Source organism: Oenanthe melanoleuca, chromosome 1A (genome assembly GCF_029582105.1).
Source record: "Oenanthe melanoleuca isolate GR-GAL-2019-014 chromosome 1A, OMel1.0, whole genome shotgun sequence".
Classification (NCBI taxonomy): domain Eukaryota; kingdom Metazoa; phylum Chordata; class Aves; order Passeriformes; family Muscicapidae; genus Oenanthe; species Oenanthe melanoleuca.
The window spans coordinates 27,751,201-27,772,177 of NC_079334.1; the positions used below are offsets into that span (position 1 = coordinate 27,751,201).

The window sequence follows — 20,977 nt, forward strand, 5'->3', positions numbered from 1 at the left end:
ATACAAACACATAAAAAGAAACAAAGTAGATTGATGAAAAATCCCTACATCCCTTTTGAATGAGTGAAACAGCTTGCTTTTAAATATTGAATTTCCAAGAGATAGTTCATGTCAATCTTAAAACAGATATTAACAGAGGAAAGATAACAATTGTGCAATTTAAAGTTTTAAAGGTAGCCTGTGTTATAGACTAAACTCAGGATGTGAATTCACTGAGAGGTCTGTCTGTGGATGGACTGCTCAGAGGTCTTTACAGTAAAGTAATAGTTCTTTGACATTTCAGAGCTCTGTGAAGAACAGGAGCTCCCTGACTGTTATACCATTAACTTTAGTGATTACCTCACTGTAAAGACATTATGATCTTGACAGGATGAGTGGCAAACTGGTATCTATTAACACTATTTAGCACATTTGCAATCTCAGTAGGAAAATGTACATTTCCAGTCCCCAAAAATGCTTAAAAGGAGGAAAGCAAGTCCAATATAACTGATACCAGAAGACAGATAAAGTAATTCATAGACTAGGCAGCATTTATTTTAAAATACTACTAATTTTAGGCTAACCTCAGGCTGGGGAGGAATAGTTCAAGATTTTTGCATGTTTTCTAATAGTTACTCAGTTACAAAATAGTAAAATTAATTTTAAAACAGAAACATAAACTTATGGCCCTAGGTACAGAATCACATTTGTTCCACAGAAATATATATATATATATACACATAAAGAATTAATGAAAAGATATGTTTTTTTCCATTTATAGTTTGATCTAGAAACTGAATGCTCTCATCTCTTACACATAAAGGCAATTAGAAGCACTTGTCTCTTGCCCAACTAATGTGTTTTCTGGGGGAAGCTACAAGTTCCATCCGCTTTCACACCCAAATTTTCCATGTGCTAAATTATAATAGGATTGAATTTGCAAAAGAGACATTTACCAGTTAAGCAGAAGAACACTGCATGAAAAGTGTTCCAGGAAACAGTAAAGCGAAGTGTCCAGGATCTAAAAAAACACATTTCTCCCTCCTTTATCCCTAACGTCTGGAAAGGAAGAAGCCTATTAAGTGTTCAGACAAAACCCTGCAATGTAAATTAATCGGGATCAGAATATTACTTTTGTCACCAGCAGCTGCCTCACATAAATAGTGTCTACCCTAAATTAACCTGACAGCATGCCCAGCAGAGGGAGCACATAGGTTGAGGATGATAACTCCATCATAAATTGAAAATTCAGGACCTCTTATTTTAGAAACTACTTGTACTCTTTCTTAGTCTTTTCCTGTAACATGAATTTTCAACAGTACGGATGCCACAAAAAGCAGTTTGGACACACGTGGATTCCAAGTCATGCTAAAAATAAATTCCAGGCAATATCTCAAATGCAAGGTTTGACCAAGAAGCCACTTACCCATACTGTGTCTCAGCCAGGGATTCCCAGTGGCCTCCTGCACCTCCTGCCTTGCCTCCTCTATTGCAGCCCTTCCACTCCCATTTCTTATCTGACAGATGAAAGCAGAGAACTGATCCCATGCCCCCATTAGCATCCTAAGGATCAAACATTTAGAAAGTTTAAACATACACACACCATTATATACAGGAACACACTTCCTTCATGCACTTTGATCTAGTAGTATTTTTAGTCCTAATGCCTTCTGTTAAAGCCAAAATACTAAAGCCTAACTACCTTAGATTAGTTAAATTTTTTTTGTCTCTGGGAAAATATTTCATTCATCTGTTTAACTTACATGCCTTACTAGCTTGAAAGAAGAGAAGGCAATGCTACTTAACAGTGAACTGTCAAATCCAGAATAAAATGCCTGTACAGTGAATGTCAACCCTCTATCAGGTTAGACACTTATTTACCTATAGAGAAACAAGAATGCTAATATATCCCTGTATATACCAATTTAACATTCATACTTTAGTCTTCAAAAGCACATTCCCATCTAAAGACCTAACAGGAGGGCCTCACAGGGAAATCCTAGCTGTTCTTCTACAAAATTCTTGCCTGCTCACCAAGGGTGAGCTAAGTATGTGAAGAACTGCCAGGTCATGGAAGAAACATTGCACTGAAAAATGCCCAAGTGTCTCTACTCAGACTTCCCAGCATGGCAATTTAGAATTTTATAATCTCAAGAGGGTACTATTTTTTTTTAGCTTACTTCTTATCTTGTATGAACTTTCCCTCTCCCTAGTTAAAGGTATGTGTTTTTCTAACAGTCCATGATGCAATAACTAAACCTTTACAGAAGAGAAGGAACAAGTTTTTACTAGATTTATGACAGGAAATTTGAAAATTTCCCTGTGCTCAGTGCATCTCAAAGACATAGAATGCATTTTATATGCATTCCATTCTAATGGGGTAAGATATCACTCAGTTTAAAATACTGCTATCCAATGTCTGGTTTTATCACTAATAAAAAAATAACACTATTTATGCCTTGACAGCAAAGAACATCACCTCACAACAAAATCAAAGCTTTTTGAGTTTACGTGGTCCAATGCCCAGGTCTTACCTATCAAAATAGTTCAAGGGAAATGAAGTATCAGACCATTCTGCATCAGCTGAGGATAAGATTATTAACATCAGCCAGTAATACAAGCTACAAGATTTCCTCCATCCAGCTTGTATATAAATACATCAGATTCCCACGATGCAGAACCCACAAGGCTCTTAAGAACAAAAGTATTAAGCAGCTAGCATGCCGAGGGAAGCACTGCCTGAGTTACCACACAATTCAGTAGAAGACAGTGCAGAGAGCTTTGGAACTGGTCTGCACGACATCCTGTAAATACTTAACCCATAGTGCCTAATTTCTGGTTTAGGCTTTCAGCCATTGCATCCTGCTATAATCTTAGATTCTGAATTAAAAGAGAAATACTCTTTTCTATGGCATTTTGTTCTGTGATTTTGAGCAATGCACTCTTGCTGACATGAACAAATCAAAGCAAGAATGGTGTAAGAAAATGCTGAGCTTTTTCTGCCAGTACCCAACTATCTCTCCACACAAAATGCAAGCAATATGACGTACCATCTCATTAAATTTCTGGTCTACCAAATTTGACACAATTGCCTGGTATAAGCCTAAAAGATGACCGCTTATTTTCTCTTCTACATGGGACCAAATTTTAATTAGTATTTAACTCTACTCAGTGAAGGCAGCTATCTAACTAAAAGAGGGTACACTAGCCACATGTTGAACTTCTATATTGCTGAATGTCTAGTTCTACTGAATAGAAGTGAGAATGATAATATATCAAAGTTATGCAATTTGTATCACCATTGAATAAAGCTGTGACTTAAAATTTTTAATCCTCTGTCGCAAGTTTATCAGACTGATCTCCTTCTAACATATTTGAGATATACATTAATGTAAAAGCTTAATTTGCTGCAGTTAATTTTGGCAGGAGAAATCCAACTTACCTATGAATACAGGGATGTTGAGTGAAAGGCAATGTTCAGAGAAGAGGATATTTTAGTGCAAGGGTATTTTGGGCGAAGAGGAATTATAAAACAAAATATTGAAGGGCTCCGAAACACATTGGCAGCACTTATACCAAAAGTGTGGGTGTCAATAATGGTACAATGCTTTCAGTGCACTGAATCTTATCTCGCACTGAATCTTACCTCACACTGCACAGTACACAAAAAGGCAATTTTTAAGCATGTTTCAAACCAAACACAAGCCCCAATTTTACTAAGCTACCTTTTCTTTCCCTTGTTTAGATAGATAATTAGATACTGTATGCTTCTAGACATCCTGACTCTGAACATTGGCACAACTGCAGGTAGGCAACATGGACTGCCTGAACTGGTGGGTTTTTAGAGAAAGGATATTTTTTCAGCATGTACAGGGTGGCCAGTCTTGCAGCTCGGAAGTTGGCTCTGACGGATCGATACACGGCTTTCCGGAGGCCGATCAGGTGCTGACTAGGATGTCCAGCTTTATTAAATGGGCAAGCGGCACTGACCCTGTCAAGCAAACTTGAAAAGTAAAATGTGATACAACTGTACAGATGTCCTAAAGTATTTTCAAAGAACAGTATATCAGTTTGCCTATTTCATTATTTAGAAAGCTTTTTCAAATCACTCAGTAACTACAAGACTAAAGAAAAAACCTTATCATATCAGTGATATATTTAATCAAAATTTCAGACAGCAGCCAGGATTCCTCAAAATAGCCTAAATTTATTCTCATCTGAGCTGTGGCAAAACTCCTGAGCACATTTATTTTCTCTAAAATTTTCCAAAATGGTACAGTAATGGTAGACATAACATAGCATTATTTCAATCTGGATACAAAACTATTACAAGCCCACTGTCAGCTTTGGAAATTTTAATACACATGTATTTAACATATACCTCTTTATATGCAAATTCATTTTTTCATTAATTTTTTTCAGGAAAAAAGGTGCCAATACATAGCCTTCATGCAAAACACTATATTCTTTTAACTTCCTGATGCAGAAAATTTTCTAGGTGAAGAGAAGCATTTGAGAGGTGACATAGATTTTATCATCATGCAATGAATGGCAGCTGTGTTTATGACTCTTGACAGGTAAACACATGAAATATATACACCACACAAACATACTGGAAAATACATTTGTGTCCAGCTATTCAGGTGAATATGCTGTTTAAAAGAAACAATGCCATTTGCCTATTAGAATATAGCTCAGTGTGGCTATAGCACTGTAAGAAATTGCCTCATCTGGAAATAAAATGAATTGTGACCTGGGTGAACAATGAACAGGTCTGGGAAACTTTAGCTCCAGCTATATCTCTTCATATACAATGATGCCAAACCTGTGACTGAGATTCTGGAAACAGCCTAGGTGCACTCTACTTGCTGGGACTGTTTTTACTAGAATCAACTCAGGAATGAACATAGTTTGGACAACAGGACCATCAGTTGTGATTAATTTTTTGGGGACTGGAAGCCTGCTTCTGCTCTCACTTTTCCCAGGGCACAGTGAAGAGGTGATTTCATGTGCAGTCACTTAAAAAGGAAAAGCATACAGGGTACCTGGTAAGCCTGAGATGGGTTGCTGCATTGGTAACTATTTCTGTAGTCCATCTGACTAAAAAGCTGACCAAGTCAGCAGACTGACACTGCTGGGAAAGTGTCAGCAGTGTCAATCTGTCCTACTCCATGTGCTTAGCAGGACCATGCTGCACATTGACTGGGAGGGGAAATAGCTTGTGGCCTTCACTATCAACTATAAAAACCAGAGCAGCCCACCCAGTGAGCAAGGCTGGAACCACATATCAGGATGTTTAACACCACTGACACAAGCAGATTCATGCCAAATATTGCCATATATTAAATATGTTAGCTGAAATACAATATAAAATATCTGCATACCATTTTAAATTATGTGTTATTAAAATGGTTTATATAACATCTTACAAACTACTTTAAAATATGAAAAAAATAAAAACAAATTGTGTTCATTTCCATTTCTAAATGTAAATTTAAAATGCTAGCCTTGCTGGATCTTTCACTAGGGAACACAGCATGTAATGCAGTACATGCCAATCTCTAACCTTCCCCTAGCTTTTGAAAGTAACAACTGGAAGTGTTTATTTATAACCTCTCACATCAGTTTGTAGACCCAAGCCCATGTGAATTGTCAGAAGCAAAGCTCAAAGAAAAAGCTCAAAGAAAAGGATCAAAATTCTTCTACCATAAAGAAGAGACAGAGATCTATGTTCTACTACAGCAATGAAGACTTTTCCAATTCCTATAGAGAACAAATATAACGTAACTCATGCACAGCATGTACTGCCAATATTCAGCAAAACAATCTGCTTTCCTTCTGGAATGGATTGTTTCAGTGCTTTTTATAAAAAATTCTTCCTTCTCCTACTAACTTAAATTAGTAGAATCTATTATATGTCTTTCTGTCAGGCATGTCATATCCCTAAATTCCTAGTGTTTCATTTATCTTTACAGAATCACAGAATGGTTTGGGTTGGAAGGGAACACGAAGATGCTCTAATTCCAAACCCCCTGCCATGGGCCTGGACACCTTCCACCAGACTCCTGAAAGCCCCATCCAACTTGGCCCTGAACACTTCCAGGAATGGGTAAGTGACTACTTCTCTGAACAATCTGTTCCTGTGTTCCTACCCAGATAAGGTCTTCCCATCTCTGCATCACAGAGTTGGTACCATGCAGACACACCTGAAATTCCAACAGAGCGTTAAACACTTCCAAAGCCCATGCTGGAATCAGAATATTGAGTTGTATTTGAGAGCAGCTAATGTAAGAGAACCCTGACAGGATTACAGAATCACAGAATAGTTAAGACTGGAAGAGACTGCTGGAGGCCATCTAATGCTCCCTGCTCAAGTTCTTAGTTCCTGATCTCTGTGGCTGCAGTCAGTTTTACTGGGTGGAAGGGGAATGAAGGCAAAACGATGTTTGACTATATATTTGAGTATAACAGTCACTACCACCCAGCCATAAACCACTTAACTTATAGAGAACTGACCAAAATCTCATCAGTAATAATCTACCATTTACAGACACAATCTAATATCAATTAATAAGGGGCAAATAGGGTAGAATGAAGCAAAGCCATAGATATTTCAATGGATATTTTAATGGATAGATATTTCAATGGATGTGTAAATTAGCCTAGAGAACAGCAATGGATGCTGTCATAGGGAGGAAAACCAGCAGTGGAGCACAAGGAACTTCAGGCCAAAGCTGCAGACCTGGACTTACTCTGTAAGAGTTTAGCTAAGAACAATCAAAGTCTGAACTTGGTACTATTTAAATGACAGCTTCAGTACCTTTCCACTCACAATATTGTCAATGCACAGGCCAAACTATGCTGAGTTAGCAGCACCTTAAAACAGCTGCCCATGTAACACTGACCAGGATGCTGTACCTGATTGAAATCTCATTCCTTCAAGGATGTAAAATAACACAAGAGGATACTCAGTAACTTTTCAAATGCAACCATTTCTATTGCTGTGAGATTCTTTCTGAATAAGCACTCAGCTTTTGATAACCTTAGTACAGGAAAATATACTAAACTTTGTTCTGCTGAGATTCACTGTAGAAAGTTCAAGAAATAAAAAAGGGAAAACTAACGTTTTGGATCATACTCAAAGAGATACCCAAAGTGAAGAATTTCACATTGCCCTGTGCAGCAGCATCTCTTGCATATGTAGATGCAGAAAAGCACACTCTGGAGTCAGAACTTCCTCTAGGCTAAACCAACACAAAATTTGTACAGCACTGACTTCTTTATACTGTACAGTTGTTCCAGTGAGGATGCTGGCACAGTCAGACTTCTCCCACTCCATCCATATACCAAAGTCTTTTGAAAAGCTTGCCAAAGTTTCAAGTAAAGAAGCTATTGCATCAAGCATCAGCTTAAAGACCAATCTGTTTTTTGTTAATCTGTTATCTAAGATATGTAGTAAAAGAACAAGGGAGCAGCAATTTAGACATTGACCACAAGTTCATTTGCTTAAACTTAGGCAAAAATCCAAATGTTTTTCTCATCTGTAATTTGGACAAGCCCGAACAACAATTTCTTTTAAGAACCCGTTTGCAAAGATAAGACTGCCTATTGCTCAAGTATATGCTTCTTCAGCAAAAACCCAGACCAAAACAAAAACCACATAGCTAGGCAGAATGAAGACATGCTTATGCATTCCAAAGAGGGAATGAAACATTTCTTCAGTGAAATACACTGAAGGTATCTCAAGCTAAAAAAAATTAATCCAGAATTTGAAGTCTTAAGTTGCACACTTGCATGTAAGAACATGTGTCTGAATGCAGAATAGTTGGTCTGGCGCAGATAAACATCTTGTTGCCCACAAGGGAACTTTTGGGGGTTTTTTAGAGAGTTGATTGTATTTTAGGTGTTGGTGTTTCCCACCTCCTTTAGCCTTCAGCCTTTAGAGGAATTGGCACACATATAGATTCATCATAGGTGGTTACAGCACAAAAGCATCCACAGCAATGAGAGTGCACAGACACAGGCCTGTTGGCTTTGGAATCACTGCATGCACTGAACACCTTCTGATATCCTTTCACATAGCAAATCAGCAAAACTTATCAAATAACTACAAGAGCTAAACAATCAGAAACACTTTTGCATCCCTTAAGTGGGAGGCAAATTCAACAATAACTAATTTAAGAATCTAAATGTTTCAACAATTGCATTCAAGAGAAAAAGACTAATGTTTACTTTACTTGATGTGGGAAATGATGTTTGATAGGTTTTGCTGATTACTGTGTTCTCACTACTTCAGACATATTTGTTAAATAAAAACAGAACAGTTTTCATGTCATCCCATTTTCTACAATATAAGCGATTACCAGCAGATCAGTCTATTTACATCAATTTGATAATGTAAGATAAAAAACCTCTCTAAATGATTCTCCAAAATAGTTAACTTAGTTCAAAGTCCATTTATTCATATATTTCATTGCTAGCAATGCAGAACATTTCAAAAGCATGTGAGTTTGTGAGACTTAATTCACCTTCAGGATGCAGGGTTTTGATACTGAGTTGTTCTAATTCATACTTTTAGTATGAAGGGTAATTATACTATTTCATGTAAGTTAAAACCTTTAAGAATTGTGTTTTTCAGTATTTCCACTTGTTATGGGAGACAGTGTATCAAGACAAGTTTACATGACAGCTGGTTTGAATGGATCTGTGTATTAATAAAGTGAAATACAGACTCACAGGGTAAATCCTCTGGAAATCACTTCAGTCTCTTGAATGAGTCGTAGAGCTTTCCTCACGAGATTAGTGAAGGCTCTGCTATTCGCCACTGTTTCTTCCAGCTGGATACAGTATTTTCGCAGGGACATTTGCAGCTTGGCTGTCCTCCAGGTGCCCCACACTCTAAAGACTGCATAGAGGAGCAGCACTGGTCCGCACAGCAGCCATGATGATTCCTTCCACCACGAAGGAAACATAAGCAGTGCACTTACAAAGGCAAGAAACAACGAGACATCCCTGCAAACAGAGACAGCACCACCAACCACACATTACTGAGGGCAAACAAGTGGGAAAATTACCAAGTTTTCAGTTACAGTTGAGATTACCACATCTTATTGCAGGGCTTTTATGTAGGTCCTGAAGGGAACTGTAAAAACTACTTGTGACAGGTTTAGATGAATACATACATTATATTACTTGGCTGGTATACTCTAAGGAAACCTTTCTTCAGCTTTTTTACAGCATGACTAGGAGAGTAATGTACCACTTTGAAAGGTCAGTTTTTCTTACACATATGACTTAAAAAAATAGAAAAGAAAATTCAAAAAAAGAAAAAACCTGACTACTCAGCATTATAAGCCAGGGCGTGTAGGAACTGTAATATCTGTACTTCCAGGTTCAAGAGTACAGTAGGGAAGGGCATGTTTCTTTTGGTAGCAAATTCCTCAATTAGTGCCAGCTGTATTTTTTCTAGAGTCTGACTCATTTAACTTGGACACCAATGCACCACTAGTTTCTAACACAATTTTATAAAGATGGCTTGAATAATCTTTTAAAATAATTTGGCACCTTTTGAAAATTCTTAAAGGATAGAGCTCCTAGTATCTCAGTTATTTCTCAAAGACATTAAAAAGCTTATAAAGTTGTTACTTTCCTCTAGATAATTCAACATAAATAAGTAACTGCTAGAAAATACACTGTGTTTCGTATATATTATTACATGGCTTTGTAAAATAATCACAATCTTCAGACAGAGGGATGGGATACCAGCTTCAAGGTGCATTACAACTATACTTTTCCAGAATGTTTTCAATGAAAAACATTTCTTTTCCTTCATCCCTTAAAGCTGTGTATCCTGCATTTAGGTTTGGAATTATTCACATGGAATATTTTTTTCATTTCTAAAATAAGGCACAATCTCTGGGTTTCTATTTCCTGGACAGTTTTGTGGTCCAATTTCAACCAGCTTTACAAGTGTTAACTCTTTAGGGCTACTGGCTACTGATGGGTTTCAGTAAAGGTCCAGGGTTAAAATATTCCAAATATGTAACTACCTCTGAAAGGGACAGACAGAGTCTCTAACTTCCTTGGTAAATTAAAAAATAAAGTCCCACACATAAAATGAGTCAAATCACAGCCATGAAAGATTAGAATGGAATTATCAGCTCACTTCATTCATTTTCAGCTTCTGGTTGGTTAACCCAGATCATCATGGACAGACCAAAGATGAAAATGGAAACTCCACAACCCATGCCATGGCTATTCCAATTCCTAAGTACCCTCAGAGTTCAAAATATTTCCCCTAAGTCCCAGCTTGAATCACTGGCAGATTAATTGCATTATTCTTCCTCATATCCTTCCCTTATCTGAACAGAATAAACAATGACTGATCACCACCTTCTACATATCATAACACTAATCCATCCCAGAGATACGCAGGTGCTTTCATGGAGTAGTACTGCATATCCAATTATTCATCACTTGACTTCTCCTTCCCAAGTATAGCATTAAACTTTTGTCTTTACTGAATTTTCTATAATTTTCAAGGTATTTCTCCAAGATACTGTTGAAGTCTGGTCTATGAAAACACAAAATTGTTGTCATCAGGAAGGTGAATAACATTCACAAATTTTATAAGTGTACTTTATCAGTTGAAAGTTAAAGAAACTGAATAATGCTAGGAGCAGAAAAATCTGGTTCAAGGGTTCTCTTGTTTGACAGAGAGCATCAATAATGACATAACTTAAACAGTTGAGGTGTGACTATAATAATTTTATCTATTTTTTAGTGTATATATGAGAAAATCTGGGGACTCATAGTATAAAGACCCAAGGACTTGAGAAAAAACATAGTTACTTTAATGTTGCATTTTGTATCAAGAATGCACAATATATTTTTTGCTTGCTTCTCAGTGACTATAATGGTAGATATCCTCAATACAATACCAAATATTAGGAGTTGCTAGGGAGCGTAGCGTTGGAAGCTGTCTGTTTTCCTGTTGCTTACACTGCCCCGCAGACAGGATACTGGGGTCAAGGAATTCAATCAGTTCCACATCCTCCTGCAGCAGAACTTCCTGTTGCAGGATGGTACGGAGCGTGTCAAATCGAAATCCAACATCCTTACCACATACAAATGGGCAGGAGAAAAAATAGGCATTAGTAAAGAATATGTAAATTCTTAATTTTAAGTTAGCAGAACAAGGAAAACACCCACACTACACTTTACTGAAAACAATCTGTTCCCAGGGCACAGGAATGTTTCAGATATATCACAAGTAGCTACTTTTTATTAAACTTGTTTAACTTTAAAAGTTCACATACTACCTAACAGTTCGGGCTTGCAGAATGCATCACACTGAATCTGTGATCTGACCTAGATAGTAACAATAACTGGAAAAAGGCCACTGAGTATGCCAATCTGTTTGCATAGGAATAACAGAGGTACTGAATCTATTAGAGGATCATTAAAAAAACAGAAAATACTTTTTTATAATATGTCATCACATCATTTCTATCATTAACAAACAAAACTTAGAGAGTGAAAGAGAGATATTTCTAATTAGTCAGCAAAAAGCCATTTGTGGACACTTAATAACAGTAGGGTCAGTGCACTGGATCAAAACCCCAAGCCAAGGCAGTGGAGTACCCTCCTGCAGGATTCTGTACCTTTCCCAAGGGAACTCGATCCAAACATGAAACAGCATGGGGCTCGGAAGACCTCCCACCTCTAAACCTCAGGCAAATTTTAGGGAGTTACTTAGTTGCAAATTTGATGCCTTAAGCATTTGCTATTTTTCCCCCAACTACAGCTCTTCAAGACAAACATGCAATCCAGAAAGATAAATACAACCACCAGAGAAGCCCCCTGAAATTTTCATTTGCATACTGCACCTAATCATAATTACATCAAGTTAAGAATGTCAAAACAAAACTGAACAAACACTGAACATGTGCATTCCTGCATCTAGCTAATTACAAAAAAGAGAATATTTCTGAAAAGCCTCTAAAAGCTTTTAACACAAGTGTGACATTTCACAGTACAAAATCTGTTTCATTCTGTCACTGACAGAATGAGATTCTTTATGAAACCATAAGATAGCTAGTTTAGATATTTTATTCCATGCACAGATGTCACCTCAGATAACTTTCATTCTACTTTTAATGGAAAACATTTGTTTCAGGACTGTGTGCAAGAGGAAACTCTGCCCTCCTCCGATGCATCCTGTGTCATTTCAATACTCTACTGGAGTATGCAGCAGGACAAACGTGTTTTCCATGTTCTTCAGTTATGCCTCCATCTCAAGAAAGTAAGGCTAAAAATTGCTTTTAAAATAATACCCTTGATTCATAGGGGAAGAGGAAGAAAAAAGTCAATCAAAGATCACAAATGAGAGATTTTCAGAGGAAATTTTGTACTCCTGAGATAAAAGGAGAACTGGGATACAGCAGAACTTTGTGAGAAATGGAAAATTCTAACTTCTTATGTTGCTCAACATTTTCTTTTGAAGCTCCATTTGAAGCAATCATCCTATATCGAAGTAGAAAAAAAATAAATCAAAATTCTAGATTCTGGAACAGTCTGACTAAAGTGACATTTGGAAGCCATACTAGGAGTGTGAAGGAGCTGGGTACAAGTTAAAGCAGATCTAGACAAGGCCAGACTGGAAAGTGGTGCTGCAAAGAAAGAGCAAGGTTTGCTTTGCCTTTCCCAGAAGCAGAAGCCCTGTAGAAACAAAGAGGCCAGGATAGATCCAGTACAGCTGCACTGTGTTGGTGCTGTGCCTGAGCTAACAAGCTGAAACAGAGGGTGAAGCAATACTCAGCTGAAGCTCTAGAACCTTCTGTCTTAGATGGTCTCTACAAGGCAATAGGCTGCAACACATGAGCTTTCTCAGTCAGCATCTCTCCACTGCCTTCCACCAAAGGGGTACCTACACTGTAATTAAACTCATTTCAGCTTTCAAGAATTTCTTTATTTCTCACATATTATCTTCCAGATTTTTGAACATCTTCAACCTGGCTACTGATACTACTCCTGTCCTTTTGTGCCCAATTTGGCACAGTAAATGAAAATCAGAATTAGTATTACCTAAAGAATAAGTAACTCTTAGAGCCAAAACAAACAAGACAGACCAAATATGTTTTTCAGAGCATGAGATACAGAAGAGAGGAAGACCTGTGGATTAGGAAAGGAAATGGAAAAATAAAAAAAGTAATCACTTACCAGTCGGTGAAGTATGTCATCATTTTTCTTATACTGTGGAAAAGGAAACCAGCTTCTAAAAAACTCAACTAGTTTTGACAGGATGCCTTGCTGAAAGGAACAGAAATTACTCCAATTAAAAAAAAAAAACAACAAAAATCAAAGCCAAAATGAAATAAATAACAGCAGACAAAGTCTTTATTTCTGCATTTGATTTTCTTGTTAACTCAGACCAAGTACCTGCAAGGAAGTTTCATTTACTGTGTCTGGCCTAACTTCAGAGTACACTAAGAGAACATCTGCTTCCTGTCAGTTTGCTTAAGAACAAGAGAATAAACTAAAACCTTCAGTAACCCCACCTATTTGGAGCATAATAGATTGTTATGTTGCTCTGTTAAAAATAACTACAGCTAAGATTAGATTGATCTCAAGTTGGCAGCTACTGCATTGATATGAAAGACTTTCTCTCTCCTGGGGGATAAAAACCCAAAGGTTAAATGACTGACAGGCTGAAGAAAAGTGAAAGACCAGAACAGGAACAACCTCTCCTCACTGCAGCCTGAGCACAAGACTCCAGAGGAGTTGTAAACAGAGATAGGGAGAGTGATGGTAAGAGCAGGAAATGCCCCAAAACTCTCAGTCCACACCAGGTACTCTGTGTGTGTACCAGTACTGTGTGCCGCCAGGTATTTTGTCTCTCTGCTGCTTCCCACCCAACCGAAATCCACACTTTTGTCTGAGCTGTAAAAATAACTTCAGATGCCACTAATAGAGGGACTCCCTCTCAGTCATCACACATTCTACCCGTATGTCTTCCTAAAACAAGACGCATGACAGATTATAACTGAATAGATATATGATTTTGCTTCAGTCTGCAGCCATTCAATTACCACAGCTTTTGACACATCATTCTATCTACTTTCCTCAGCTTGAACTGACAGGAAGTATTTTTCAAAATATTTAGTTATATACATTTCATGAATCCTGAGGCCCTGTCTCAATCTTCAGACTGCTGATATGTAATACAATCAAATAGAATGTTTGTAAAAAACAATTAATTGTGAAGCGCTTACATTTTGTGGCACATTGTTTTTAAATAATAAAACAAAATCCCATACAGATTCTAACAGCTCAATGTATAAAAGATGACAGCTTCTGTTTTTCCTTCTTGTTTGGGTTTTTTTTCATTTTTTATTCCCCTCTTGTTTATAGTTTTCTTGGCTTTCCCCCTAACTACAAGTGGGAAATAGAAGAACAAACCCCAGCAACAGGAGCTCAGAGTTTTGTAGCTAACCTGTGTCCAGCCTGACAGCTTTCTGAAAGGCATTGTGACCAGTCTGGTGCAGCAAGCCAGGGCAGAACAGCCTTAATGTCAGGAACTGTAACCCTAAGGCCCTTATGCTTCCACAATTTTTGAAATAACTTGTTTTGGTGCCTGTTTAAGTAATCTAACTCAAGTTTTTCTTTACAAATGTCTCATCTTTCTGTGTACAGTTAAATTTTGAGATCTATGCCACAAGGAAGTGTTTTTAGGTCAGTGAAGAGGTAAACCAGTGACAGGGATCACATAATGATGGCTCTTCCCGAAACACTGACATCATCGTGGTTTAATAGGAGGAGCTATCCCAGCAATTCACACTTAAGACTATGGAATAAATCCAAGTGATTGTATTTTGATGTTGTTCAAGGGCAACGACATAAGTCAAAAGAATGTTCACTAACTGCAGCACAAGATCATCCTTCAAGTTTCCTGCAGAGTGGTGCAAAACGAAATAAAATTTTCTAATTATGATTTGTAGAAAATTGAAATTAAATGAACAAAGGTCTTGCTCTGCACTTGAATTTCAGACAAGTATTTCACTGAAAAGTACTTTTCCCTTTACACTGAAAACAGGGCACGGAAGGAATCATCCATTTAATTTAAGAATATGCCTCTTGAATCCTATCATTTTCAACTGCTTAGCCTTTGGAAGTCTTTGGATTTTTACAATGAACATTTAAAGCTACACCATGGATAGTTTTACGCTGCTACCAGCTTACTAAGCTAGACTGTGGAGTTACCAAAAAAACCCTAGCGTGCTACATAAGCAATCTTTTAGTTTATTCTCCATGGTTTAGCTTAAAATTAAAGATATGAGCTTGCATAAACACTCAACAGGCAAGTCTGTGCTTGAAAATACAAAACAAGACAACCCACTGTCTTGGGCTGTGACCCAATAGAGTACAGCAACACATTGAATTATTCACATCCTTGGAATAGTGTCTCACAGTTTGCATTCCCATTGGGAGTGTTACTGACAAGTAAAACTACTTTCACCAACACACAAGTCAGGTCCTGTTGCCAATGCTTCTGGAGTATTCTTACAGCTTTAGAACAACACTCAGTAAAACTCTGTAAACTAAATAACAAAGATGCATAACTCCTATAATTTAAAAAATTATTAGCATAGTACATGCACATTTTAGGTAAATTAATTTGAATCTTAAAAAGAATTCCAAGGACTATTTCTCATTTGTGGAGAAATTCTTCAGAAGAAGATAATACTACACATTGAATACCGTGCATTAAGTGGGTGGGAAGCCCTAGACAAAGGCAAAGGACTGGTCCCTCTGCCGTCCCACATCAGGCCACCTGCACAGCTACTCAGGGCTAGCCCCAACACAATTCTCAGAAGTTGCCTGCAGCACCAGCTCTGTTCTAATGACAAAAGATCATCATATCTAAGGTGGGACAAGGTGTGACAGCATAATAAATTGAAACATTCAGATATGCGCAGTCTGGGAAAATGGCTGAGAAAGGAAAGATGTAAATGGGAAGTGATAAATTCAGTAAAGATCAAGCAGAATTACCCAAATGGGATTTAACTCCAGAAAACAAGTCTAGGAGCTCTTACTAGCAGTGCTTATGAGTATCAAGTGATCATGAGATCAGGACTTCAGCTGCAACTTTCTCCACACATTGGCACAGCCAGGAACACTGCACCTACAATTACTATTCTAAATCACTTCTCCATAATCCCTCAGATGGCAGCTTGGCATTTCATCAGCCCCCAAAACAAAACCTTAAAACACCTTTACAGCTTTTCAACTCAGTGTTCATTAAGACCATATTCCAATTAAAAAAAAAAAAAAAAAAAAAAAAAAGAGGCCAAGAAACCACCACTGAAATCACATGTCCTGAGGAGTATTTAAATGTGTTTCAAATTCAACTGGTGCCTCTGCGTTTCCTTATGCCTGAACCATGCACTCTGTTTGGCAGGACAGCTAGAAATATTTGTATCAGTCACTAGGAACCTTTTTCTTCTCAGATTTGTTTTTTCAGCCCCTGAAGATACCAAAGTAGGCATTTGCTGCACCAAATTCTTGCTGCACGTCACCTGCTTTCAGCTGCACAAGGTTCCCACTTGACTGAACATAAGAGGAGGAAATGGTCTCAACTCAAAGACAAGGCAATACTCCAGCTTTACATTTTTATTTTAATAAAGTGTTTAAGGCATTTGGAAACCTGCTTTTCAGAACAGAAGGAAAGTGATATACACATACTGGGAATCACTCAGTGTGGAACAGCATCTGTTCCCTATAATCATAGTTACATAAAGTCTCAAGGAAGATCATTTTATGTTAGGACTGTGGGTAGGTACATATTCAGAAGTCAGAAACCATTTATTTTCCAGATATTTTACCGTTTCAGTAGACTAGGCCAGTGAAGGCCAAGAGAAGGGAAATGGTAACAGTCTCATGTAAAACTGAGGAAATGACTTGATAGGAATGCAAATTATTTGTCTGTATGTCATCAAAAAGTAGCAACAAAGGCTCAGATCCTCCTAAATCCAGTCTACTTTTCTAAATGTGTGGCCAGCTGCCTCTCCCTCCTTTTCTTTCCTATTGAGACACCCTATCAAAATGGGACACAGAAATCAAATGAGAAAAACAGATTTTCGGACATCAGATTACAAAAGAAAAATGTTAACTCTTCCCAACTGGTACTGGAACTGCAGAGGAACAACCTGTGACAATTTATCACTAAAAATTACACATGGATTTCTTCCTCATTTCCACTATGTATCCTTGTCTAGACAGAGATGAGACAATGTGAACATCACCTATTGTTTGTAAGAAATGGACAGCCCATTTTCACACACCCACTCTCTTCAAGTTGCAAGGCAAACCAAGAAGAATTACTTCTACATCTGACACAATACTGGAGGAATTGCTGCCAACACAATAATATTAAGTGTAAAATGCTTGAGGGGAAGGGAGGGGAAAGAACCAGAATACCTGAGGTTTTTAAAAGCAGTATATTTTAATACTTTTGAGGTTCTTAACTCCACAGCACTTTTGTATAAAATTCGGTGGAAATTATACACACGAACACAATATCACACTGATTTTCTGACTGCCACAAAATTAACTATGCAAAATAACATAGCTGACAGTCCATGCATTACATCATAGTAACCAACAGAGTATCAACCAACCAATGAAATGTCATCCTGTTTTTTAATTAACAGTGAGCAAATGTTAACATTTAATAAATAAATAAATAAATAAACAAACACTTAATCAAATCTTCCTACACTAAGTCAGAATAGGTATCTTCAGTGGAAATACACCACAAAACAGCCATTAGCTTTAAAGAGAAAACATATTTTCAGGTGGTTTCTTGAGGGTTATGGTGACTACCAGCTGACAATTCTGAAAACCAAAAGTGGTAGACCTAATATTTCCATGAATACTTTTAAAGATAGCTCAAAATAAAGAAAATTGTGAGCTAAATCATTATTGAAACCCAGCCTTGCTTTGTGACCAGTGATAGAAGCAATCATCATTAGAAATGCAATAACTATCCATATCAACTATCTCATTCAGATTGGTTACTGCATTTCTACTTCCCAGAAATCCTCTTTCTTAACATGTTTTGTCATAGACAAAGCTATACTTAGCAACTGAATGCCTGGGAAGGGCTGGAAACTATAAATATTCCGTTCTAGAAAATTACAGGTTCTATTCCCAGAATGTCATGCTAAACTAACATAATAAGATCCACTACATAAGATAATTTTCAACACTCAAAAAATGATTTATCAAATCTTCTTGCTTCCCTAGCTTACACAAGGTGCAAAGAAACATTCCAAACTATACTGATTAACCACAACTTCAAGATACGGTAATGGGCTGAGGTTCATTGTCTGGGGATTTTTGCCTTTGTTTTTTTAAATACAGGAAGTGATTTCTCTCTGTTCTGGTTTCTACTATTTGTGAAGCAATGCAGTTCCCTTGTGAGAAGATAAATATTCAGCAACAGGAGAGTGCTCACCTTCTGGGCAGCACGCACAGTCTGCTCCCTTTGGCTTTCTGCTGCTGCACATTGCTCTGCCTTCTGTGACACTGAGGAACATACTTCAAAATCTGTGTGTCCCAAATCCTGCAGATATTGGTACAGTGGGGAATTCTGAAAAGGGAGTTATAAAAAGAAAAAGGAAAAAAAAACCCCAATGTTATAAATTATTCGTGTTTCCCACAAAATACCACTGTGAATTCAGCAACCACACAACCAGCAATGAAAGGATTGAGAAATGGAAAAAAAAATTAGAAAAAGGCTTCTGTTCTCTCCAAGGATGGTACTAGTATTCCGGCTTTAAAAAAAAATCCCACAGCACACAAACAAAAAAAAACCCCTCAACCCCTAAAAACTGCTGACAAAGCAAATTATTTACAAACAGTCCTTAATAAAACAGAAAAAGAATGGAATTCTGATCACCAGAGAATAGTGATATTTAGAATGATTAGATATTCATCTATATAGTTCTGCAAAATTTCTTCTTGTCATCTACACCGGTATCTAGATTTACTTAGCTCTTATTTCTCAGTTTACAACTACATACATGCCAGTATCGAGGACACATTTGATGGAAACAATACCTAAGATAACTCCAGTTATGCTCAGGACATGTAAAGAAACTTCATTTTTAAGAGAAACTCTCACGAATCTGTCTGATACAGCCTAGTTAGACAGAGATTAATTTTGACCCCTGGAAAATTTTATTAATGAGAGTATGCAAACACCATCCAACTGCACAGAAAGAACACCAACATCGTAATTTAATATATTATCAAAATATATACAAAAAATATATATATATACATATATATATATATATATATATATATATATATATATATATATATATATATACCAAAATACTGTATATAAAAAGTAAAAGCTTTACAGTAAATGATGCACAGTTGTGGAGGCCTGCAAAAATAACCACCAACAGAACACCTACCACTAATTGTTACACCAACCTTCAATAACTTGCAGGTGCCAATTGTGAAGGGGCCCATCTAACTGTGCACCAGCACAGCCAAATCTCAGACTGCTTGCCATGAAATAAAACTTGGAAGCCATCATTCATACCAGCTGAACAAATTAACTTGTTACCTCTAGGATTTTTGTTAAACCTATCACCAAAGTACTATTTTAATCCCTCTTATCTATTTCAAGCATCCAAAATCATACTTGTGTTTACTATTTCAGTTACTCACAACAAATTCAGCATCCAGTCATTACCTGAAACTTAAATATTCATACCAACTCACAGGTACAGACAATCACACTCACCCACAATGACAACGATTGTGCAAAACACTAGGATAGGTTAATGACTCATTTCCTTGTGAGAATATTTCCAGCGTGACAACACAATCCTATGTTGTTTTCCAAGTACCCTTCTTCCATGGTTGAGTACTTTTTCAAAATGCATCCAACTCTAATTAAACTGTGCTGTTCTGGACTGGCTGTTTCTCTCTAAGTAGAATACACTATTTTACTTGAATTCCTTAATTAAAATGGAAGAGAAAATGTAATAGACTAGAACACTTGTTCTATTTAAGACGCTGTTAAATTCACCTAATAACTTCAGGACAAAACTGAGAATATGCATGGATATGCATAACCTTGTCTTCTTAAAATGGTTTTCATACAGAGCCAGGCTGTACACTGCCAACACACCAGGAACAACCTGAACATCTCCACACAAGAACTTTCAGGGTGGCATGGAATTTTTCCCATGTAGATGGAGACACAGACAAAGCAGTGGGTGAACAGAGAATGTTTTCTTCAAAAATCATAGTTATAAGGCTTGCTGCAGGCAGAACTTTAAGGAAATCACATCTAGGCTCTTGGCAAACCTGACCATCATCTTGACCATACTTGCCACGAGCAAGGCCAGCCATCATAAGACATATGACTATTCTTGTATTTTATTGGCACTCACCAACATACAGACAGCTGGAAAAATAACCCAAAAATACCAAGGAGTCCTTCTACTATTATCTCAGGGTGCACCTTTCTTTGGGGTCCATGATGAGATAATTTTTTAAAAGTTGATCAAGGAAACTGGTCTATTGCTGTTTAGATTAGATCCATTTCTTCATAAAAATGGATGAAGAAAGACAGAATGAGAGGTAGAGACAGACAGAAACTACCCACTGAGAACAGAATGATCTAAAATCCTGAAAGCTATCACTAGTAAGTGAAATATGACACAGATGTAAGAATGCCCAGTCCTTCCCTTATACTGGTTGCCCAGCTACATCACAACCTTCCATCTAACTGTAATTTGTAGGTTTTCTACATTACAGAAACAGCAAAAGATACACAATCTCTCCAAATGTTAATGAAATTTCAGCCCCTAACTGGGAAGAATAATTTTATTTGTTCTTGTAATTAAGGTAGAATATGGGTACCTTACTAGTTTTATATAAATCCTTTCTGACTAACTCTTAGAAGGCTTTT

The 20,977-nt window shown here is 37.2% G+C and overlaps 1 protein-coding gene across 5 annotated transcripts in view; it reads right to left on the reverse strand.

Annotated features, from left to right (window-relative positions):
- The window catches only part of VEZT (vezatin, adherens junctions transmembrane protein), a 57,677-nt gene that overhangs the window by 24,743 nt on the left and 11,957 nt on the right, over nucleotides 1-20,977 (reverse strand). For 3 of the 5 annotated variants that reach the window (XM_056510043.1, XM_056510025.1, XM_056510051.1), the window contains exons 2-6: nucleotides 18,497-18,631; nucleotides 13,201-13,290; nucleotides 10,920-11,095; nucleotides 8,716-8,991; nucleotides 3,836-3,982 (exon numbers count right to left, since the gene is read on the reverse strand). In XM_056510043.1, the coding sequence (XP_056366018.1) occupies nucleotides 3,836-3,982; nucleotides 8,716-8,991; nucleotides 10,920-11,095; nucleotides 13,201-13,290; nucleotides 18,497-18,631 (824 nt within the window). The remainder of the gene's footprint in view (nucleotides 1-3,835; nucleotides 3,983-8,715; nucleotides 8,992-10,919; nucleotides 11,096-13,200; nucleotides 13,291-18,496; nucleotides 18,632-20,977) is intronic. The other 2 variants (XM_056510036.1, XM_056510059.1) reach the window with 1 other exon arrangement.